This window comes from Postia placenta, assembly GCF_002117355.1.
Source record: "Postia placenta MAD-698-R-SB12 unplaced genomic scaffold POSPLAscaffold_19, whole genome shotgun sequence".
Lineage (NCBI taxonomy): Eukaryota > Fungi > Basidiomycota > Agaricomycetes > Polyporales > Adustoporiaceae > Rhodonia > Rhodonia placenta.
In genome coordinates, this window is record NW_020169850.1 from 411,116 (window position 1) to 419,027 (window position 7,912).

Below are 7,912 nucleotides of genomic sequence, written 5' to 3' on the forward strand. Positions count from 1 at the left end.
ACGGTGAGCAGTAAGTAGTCGAATGGGACTTCGACTCTGGTAGGGGGGTAATGAAACATTTGTCTTTCCGTTCTATCTCTTGTACTACTAGCGCCCATACTGGCGCCTGTCTTAAGCGCTCACCCGCAGGTTGAACATTATGTAGCTTACATAATGGGGTCCGTGCGCACTTCGTGCCTGGTATCGTACCACTACGTTTCTTCCTTCACTAACACGACCACATAGACACGATGGTCCGTGCGCAGTCGGTACTTGTATAAGTAGTTGTACCATTAGTCGGTCGAACCCTAAGTTCGACCTGGTTATTCATTCAAGTCTCTGCTCCTCTTCGCTTGGGGTAGTGGTCATTCTCGACCTCCTCGCTCGATCTTCAGGACGACGCACTGTCCATAAGTCCTCGCTCGTCGTCTACGAGTCAGGCATCAATATAGGAGTGTAGACCGTTGTATCAGGGGGTGTGAGACTGACGACACGGGTGTAATGCTTCTGGCCGGGCGTCCATTTGTTGTCACTATCAAGGAGGACCGCCGACGGCAGATAGTAGCGGGAGGTGCCCGTAACAAGTGGGTGTGCTTTGCGGGCGAGCATGGACACGCAGGTCGATCATTGGCAGCAGTCGCGCGGCGCACACTGGGATACCGCGGAGGACGGCTGACCGCCGCCCGCCGCGATGATTGCAGCGCGAGAGTATCTGCACACGCATCGACGAAGCATGCGCTGACCGGGCCGTGGTACTCGAACACTGCTGGTGCGGGCGCGGAGATGGCGTGACCATGGGACGACCTGTGCGGGACAGGACGCTGCCGCTGCTAAGGGCGGGCAGAGGGGCATCGCTGCACATACCTGACGTCGCCTTGTATTGCCGCGCCCTGACCTTCGCTCGCCCGCAAGCAAATGGCGCCGCACGATAGGCTGGCACGGAGTGCGTTGGACGTGGGAGCAAGTCGGTGCCTGTTCGCACTTGAACGGTGAACGTGCTGACCGGGCCTTGATGCCTGTGGGGCTGCTTACGGGGGAACGACCGATGCGGCGCATTTGGAAGGGGCGGTTTGGGTGCGCGCGGCGGTAGGTCCTCGGTTGTGGTAGTGCTGCGTGCTCATCGTCGACCAATAGGACGGCGGATGGCGGTGCATGCGATCGCGCCGGCAGACGGGACATGGCAGACGCGAGGGCAGTGACGTGTGCAGAGATGAGCGGCTCGACTGGGTGATGTTCGCGACAGCTGCCGTGCGCTGCCCCTCCGCTCCGGGTTACTGTGCGTCCCTGCGGGGCGCCTTACAGATGTTCTGGGCGGGCTGTGCGCCGTCAGCCGGTGCGCGTCGGTGGACGACAGTGGTCCGTTTTGGCCCTGTGTCTAAGCACGCACGCTCCAGTGTCACACACGAAATATATTTTACACTTTTATGTGCATTTGTAGTAATGCTGCTGCTGCTGCGGGCGCGCGCGACGGTATGGGCAGCGCGTCTTGACCGAGTGCGGGAGACTGCGCGCGCACGCGCGCTCCATCCGCAACGCCACCCACGGTCGCTCGAGGCTCATGTGGTTGTGGGCCCGGCGTGCGCATTAGGCCAGAAGATGGCGGGGGAGGCGTCGTGCAGAGCGCGGGCGTCGGCACAGGCAGAGCGCGGGCACAGACCCAGGGCACGCAGACGGACGCTGATGGCTTCGCGATGGTAGACTGAAGTGAGTCTTGTGCTATTTGACGTGTTCCGGTGGTCACTCACCTCACTCGAATAGACGTGCTGCAGCGCGCGGCTCGACGTGTTCTGCTGTGCACCCAGCCTCCGACTCGACTCAATGGTGTCTGCGACGGCGGCCGTGTGCCGCTCCTCCGCTCCGGGCTGCGGTACGTCTCTGCAAGGCGCCACACGGGCTGCGCGCGGTCGGCAGGACTGCGTCGGTGGACGGCGGCGTGGGCGGCCAGTCTTAGCCCTCCGTCTACGCACCACACGCTTCGGTGTCGCCAATTGAAATATATCTTACATTTCTGTACGCATTCGTAGTAATGCTGCGGCGGCGGCGGCGGGCGCTCGCGACGCTTGAGTGCATGCGATGCCATGGCCAGCGCATCATGACCGGGTCTGGGAGACTGCGCACGCAACGCGTGTCCCGCCCTCGACGCCGCCCACGGCGCGAACGCACCACGTCGATTGGAATGGAATATGCGCCATAAACGCCACCGTATGGCAATTCCCGCTGGTTTCACCGTGCAGATCGACGATATCGCATGCCCGCGTTTGACGTTACAGCGCTCTGCCATAAGACCGCGGGTTATTCGATCATCCAGCGGGTTCCAGCGTCGCAACCGCCAAGCCGGGGGATTGCACCAGGCTCACTGGCCCGCTGTGATCACGCGGCACTGTGGGAGCAGAGCCACTTGGTTTCGCGCCCGAGTCGCGGACGCGCGGGCGGTGTGTGCGGGCTCTCCCGCCTGGCTGGTGTTGATTGACGGACGGGCACCGTCAGCGCCTCCTGTGTCGAGGTGTTCCCCGCCCCCAGAATCCAGCAGAGGCACGCGCGCAGCAGCGGCCCGCGCGGGGAGCTCGTGGGGGGCATCCCGGGATGACGGCAGGCCGGCGCGCGCGCGTCGTGAGGGGCACGGCGTGTCGTGAGGGGCACGGCGTGTCGTGCACATCCGCGAGGAGCCAAGATGCCGATCAGGGCACGCGGGGTCGCGGGGATCACGGTGGCACGCACGCGAATGGCGCAAATGCGAGGATGCGCACGCGCGGGCGCAGCATCGATTGCGCGGGGACGCTGCGTGCGACGCGGGCGTCGCCACCGGAGCGATGAGGGTGACGGGCGATGTGGGGGCTTGTGGCGGGTAGACGTGGCGGGTGCGCACGTCGGCGAGGGCGTCCGTCCGCGTCAGGCAGAATGACCGCGCCCAGGTACGCGGGCGGGGACGCGGGGGGCTGCCGTCATGGGTTCGGGTGAGTAACAGCTTAGCAACGCGGCAGCCGATGCGAGACAAGGGCCGCGGCGCATGGGTAAGATGCCCGGGCGGCAGTCGTGGGAATGGCGACAGGTCGGGAGAGCGTGCGAGGGATTTAAAGGCAGGGGTCGTTAGAGATTGCTGCATGGTTTACGACTCGGCTTCCGCTCTGGCCGTCTTTTGTCCTGCTCGCCCGCTGTCTTGCTCGCCTGCCCCGGCTCTATTATGCTGTGCGCTTGGTCAGGTAAGCTGTCGTCGTGTTCTGGCATGATGTCAGTGACGTGCGCGGGATTAGGGACCTTCGTCGCCACTGGGACGGGATCAACGAGGCGGTGATCGACGACTGCAATGGTGCGCGCTCTCCTGGGAACGGACCGCTGACCGGCCAGAACGTCGTGTCGCACGTCCGCATCTGCGTTGGCTGGTGAGTGGCGGACGACGGTTTGGGCGTGCAAAAGCTTACCGCGATGTGTGATCGGCAGGTGTTCGCGTCTCGCGGTGTGCAGATCGCGTCTCGCCCGGCTGCGCGGCGGTGCAGGCCATCCGCGTCCTCGTCGTCGCTCTGCAGCACTGGTGGCAAGAGGATGCAGTCGCCGGGCTGCGCGCGTAGTGAGGCGCAAAGGCCAGTGGACAGGTAGCGGGAGCTGTGCGCAGATCGTGACCGGGGTACCGTTAATAGAGCGCGTGCAGTGTGTGTGTGTGTTCCGACTCGCAATTGTGGCGCGCGATGGATGTTTCTTGTAAGGCGGCGGTGCGGGACGGAGGCGGCGCACACGGGCCACGTCCCTCACTGTCGTATTGATGTTGTGCGTCCGGGGAAGTCTGACGGCGCCGGCGTTGTGGGAATCATCGTCCACGGCCGACGATTTGCGCCATCGTTGTTGCCCTGAAGCACCGGCAGCGGTTTGATGCAGGCGAGGGCTGTCATCTCGGTTCCCGGCTGGCGTGTGGCGTGCGGAGGGCGTAGCGAGCTGTTTGGAATATCGGCGGCGGCGGTTGAGCGCAGCCTCGGTTGCGGGCAAATGTCTAGATGTGTGGTCGTCGAGCTGTGAGCGTGCGGGACGTGGGCGTATATTTGTGAGTAGATAGTGACCGGGAAGTCAATGAGAGTGGGCTGGACGACGTACGTGAGGGATTTGATTGTTAGAGCGCGTGCATCGTCAAGAGGGTGGCAGCTGAATGAGTGAGGCGGCGCGGGAAAAAGATGGTACGCACGGCCGGGATCCATTCAGCGATGGCTGACGCTGCACGAGGCGTTTGCCGTTGTCTGCAGCCTCGACATCTGGTGTCTTCTCCGGAGGCGCGCTCGCGGTGCGTGTGTTGAGCGGGTCGATCATCTGCCCGAGTCTGCGCGGAGACTGTCTGGTGGCGGTCGCGATAGCCGACGCTGCTCAAAGTCTGCGCGTTCCCTGCAATCCCACGTCTTGCGTCTGATGCTGCCCTGTCCAGCGGCGCGCTCGTGGTTGTGCCCAAGTCTGTGTGCGCTGATGCGCGCCGAGGCACGCTGAGGCTGGGTTCCGGACGTCGTATTGTCGACGCTGGTAGGATGCACGCGCGTGCGCCATTGCGTGCAGCAGGCGTCGCCTTGGATGCGAGGGAGCGATCGCGTGTCGCAGATGTCAGAGAGGAGGCAGGCAGGCTCGGAAGGCAGGTGTGCAGGGCAGGCGCGCAGAGGGACGGCCACGCACACGGGAGCGGGCTCAGCTCGCGAGGGATGACGACGACGCGACGACGCTAGGCGAGAGGATGCGCCATCAGGGATGATCGGCCCTCCCGCGCGTCTATTTGTGCATTGACTGGACATGACGGCGCTTGCACGGTGTTCTACCTATCCACGGATGCCCACGCTTGGCCCGCGCTCGACGTCGAAGCAGCCTTGCATTGTGTATGCATCGCGAGCAGAGCTTGAACGAGACGAGCTATAGTGGCCTTGCTGCCAATCAGACTCAGCCATGCTGGTCAGCTCGTAAATGGATCACTTGATTCGGGCGTGTCTCTGACATCGTCTCCAATGGACGCGCGCAGATCGGCAGTCAGAAACCCAAGACAGTGCGGCTATACGGGCAACGCCGCTGGCACAGAAGACAGCTGCACGCCCCCCGACGACCCGCTCACACATCCTGAACGTGAACCTTGGCTCGCCGCCGCCCGCAGTGGCAGCACCCCGAGTTCGAGTGGAAGCAAGAAGACCCAGACCTCGACGCCATCGAGCGCGACGCTTCTCCCGCGTCGGTGTGCGGCGAATGCCCGATGGTGTATCGGAAGAACCACCGGGCTAGTCTATCTCGCAGCCCACGAGCAGGACAACGAGCGGCCGAACAGTCGCGACGGCGCCTATACGCGGACGCGAAGGCGTGAACATCCCGATAGATCCCCTGACTTTGTCCTGCGCAAAGGGTCGATCCCCGACAGCGCGCGGAAACGTGCAATACGCGTAACCTGTCAGGGGGCGGCGCCATGTCGGAGCAGATTGCGAGGGCAACCAGGCTAAGGGGGCCTTCCATTCCGTGCGCGATGCAGCCAAGGCGGCGTCACGACGAGGGATAGCCTGCAAGCGCCCATTGCGGGCTTCGTGAACCTTGGGCCGCTTCCGGTATTGGCCCCGCAATTGAAGGCTTAGCGCGCGGACTGGTGGGGCAGTCGGGCGGGACACGTCCGAGTGCAGGAGTGGAACATACCGAACAAATGGTGCGTGCAAGACGCAGTTCCCTTCACCTCGCCACTCACCATCTGCCGGATTGTGTTCGCTGCGACACACCAGAACAGGTCGTGTGCTGTGGGGCGGGCCTCGCCTCCCATGCGTGGGCTTCCATAACACGGGCTCTTGCCAGCATCGACTACACTCACAACATTCCGTCAGACATTGACAATGCTCGAACTTAACATTCCGTCAACCACGCATGCTTGCAATGTCCGTCGTGGGTGCAAGCCTATCTTACACCACCTCGGCGACAATCTTCCCACTGCAGCGACACCTCGGTCAGCCCAAGGCCCCTGAACGCGGTGCCCCCGCTGATAACAAACCGTGGGACTAACCTGTTCTTGTTGTCCTCCATCTCACGGTGGGCTGCCTGTATATCATTCCAGGGGTACACCTAGAATCAGAGCAGCACGGCGTCATCTTATGTTGAGAGAAAGTGGCACGAGAGATTGGACGTGCCTTGTGGATGTAGATCCGCAATGCGCCATCCCCGTTAGCTCCCGTGATGTGGCCCAGAGCGTCACGCTGGAACCTGTTGCCACTTGGCACCGGGTTACACCTCAATGGAGCAGAGCAGTACTCACCTCTCGATTAAGTCTGCAGTATATTCGGGCGAGCGGGAACGAAGCGTGGAGCCCTCGATGCGGAGACGCTTGTACAGGAGCGGACCCAGATCGAACGAGTCGACTTTACCACCTGTTGTGATCTGATGTGGCGTCTCGTTCAGTTGAGGTCAGGGCGATTGACTGACCACTAAGCAGTCCAAGCATTGTCATCCTGCCATCCCTTGCAAGGGCATCGATGTTCTTTTGCCAGTGGCTTTGGCCAACGAAGTCAATGATGACGTCCACGCCGTTGCCATTGGTCATTTTCTTGACCTCCTCCGCAAAGTTCTGCGTCTTGTAATTCACGACGTGAGTTGCGCCGCTGGGAATTGACTTGAGCCAATCTAGCTTGTCGGCAGTTGAAGCCGTTGCGGTGACGGTCTTCCTGTGATAGATCAACGCGTCTCAGGCACGAGCATCACAGATCTAACGAGTGGAGACCCATGTGCTTGCTGCACACATGCCCGGTGGAAACGACGAGAGAGCCCACTGTCAGAGCCATATAGACAGTCAGATAGACAGTCAGATAGACGGTCGTACAGACAGTTGTACAGTTGTATAGATGGTCGTAAGTGCCCGGGCACTAATGCTATCCGTTCCCTCGTCGCGCTAGCCCTGCCTCCTCTCGGAATCACGCATCTTCCGCCACTCTCTATGCAATGCTCTCCGGTTCTGCAAACTGGCTGCCTACCTGCCCGAGCGGCAGGGCAATTGTACATATCTCTATGATCCCGCTACACCAGTTTCTTGTCTGAATGTCCTAGGGTGCCTCCTTGCTCGTATTCCCGCCCATCGCACCTTCCTCGCGCGAGCGCACTCAAGCCCTGCCCGGGCTATAATATGCCCAAAAGCGGTCAGAAGCGGTTTGTGCACGAGCTGACTTTCTCCATCACAGCTCACCTGACTCAGAAAGTGTGCCGAACAACTGATGGTAATACAGTTTGCAGGCAAAATGTGCGACTGTATGGGAATCCGCTGTCAGTGCACTCATGATTTTATTTACAGTCAAGTCACACCTCTTGCCTGGTTGGTAACCCGTGCCGCGGACATTATGTCATGACAATTAGCTATCAGCATTCTGCAAAATGCAACCGGGGCCCCCGCAAGCACGTTCGAGGTACGCGGCATGCCTGACAGTAGCAACACAGGTTTGGCAAGTTCTCGTCCGCAACATGTTACTTGTGTCGCAGGTAGGTGAGTTCCCCGTTGTTTCACCTCGTTACCTCATTGAGAACCACAACAACATGCGTATTTGATGTGTCCCTGATTGCTGATGGCGCGCGCTGACCATTCTGATTCTGCAACAACGGGCACTTCTCATGTGGCGGCGGGCACAATGACACCGCACAAGCAGTGAACTGACCACATCAAGAAATATATTGTGTTGTCATTAGATCTCTACGGAACACATCCCGTGCCGCGAGTGCGCCGCCTAGTTGCCCACGGCGGTGAGCTCCTTACCATGTTTGCGTGCGCAAGGCTTGCCGGGCAGACTGCGGGGAGGGCCAGGATGTGCGGAATCAGGTGAGTCGGCCGGCCACTCTGTGACTGCCCAACGCGGTGTTGACTAGAAGTGACGCCGTCATAACAGGCATCGTGGTCCGTCCGGTCCATCAGGCTGCCGCTGCCCGGACATGTGCGTTCTGGTGCTTTGGCGGGCTCGATGAACCG

The 7,912-nt window shown here is 61.1% G+C and overlaps 4 protein-coding genes across 4 annotated transcripts; all 4 read right to left on the bottom strand.

Annotated features, from left to right (window-relative positions):
• Positions 1-408: 408 nt before the first annotated feature.
• On the bottom strand, positions 409-1,158 carry POSPLADRAFT_1061886 (hypothetical protein; the record flags this gene model as incomplete). Its single annotated transcript, XM_024481447.1, has 4 exons — positions 409-572; positions 632-783; positions 844-912; positions 962-1,158. 4 exons carry the CDS (start codon positions 1,156-1,158, stop codon positions 409-411), a joined length of 582 nt encoding a protein of 193 aa, XP_024333980.1.
• Positions 1,159-1,393: 235 nt separating this feature from the next.
• Positions 1,394-3,082, bottom strand: POSPLADRAFT_1061887 (hypothetical protein; the record flags this gene model as incomplete). Its single annotated transcript, XM_024481448.1, has 3 exons — positions 1,394-1,678; positions 1,725-1,854; positions 2,337-3,082. The coding sequence occupies 3 exons, from the start codon at positions 3,080-3,082 to the stop codon at positions 1,394-1,396; spliced, it is 1,161 nt and encodes a 386-aa protein (XP_024333981.1).
• A 640-nt stretch (positions 3,083-3,722) lies between these two features.
• Positions 3,723-4,739, bottom strand: POSPLADRAFT_1061888 (hypothetical protein; the record flags this gene model as incomplete). Its single annotated transcript, XM_024481449.1, has 3 exons — positions 3,723-4,110; positions 4,151-4,297; positions 4,357-4,739. The coding sequence occupies 3 exons, from the start codon at positions 4,737-4,739 to the stop codon at positions 3,723-3,725; spliced, it is 918 nt and encodes a 305-aa protein (XP_024333982.1).
• A 471-nt stretch (positions 4,740-5,210) lies between these two features.
• POSPLADRAFT_1157558 (hypothetical protein) lies at positions 5,211-7,074 on the bottom strand (the record flags this gene model as incomplete). The annotated part of the gene is made up of 5 exons (XM_024487205.1): positions 5,211-5,321; positions 5,663-5,777; positions 6,221-6,332; positions 6,388-6,626; positions 7,040-7,074. Coding segments are annotated over 5 exons (612 nt in total), but the record flags the coding sequence as incomplete, so codon positions are not given.
• Between the last annotated feature and the right edge of the window lie 838 nt (positions 7,075-7,912).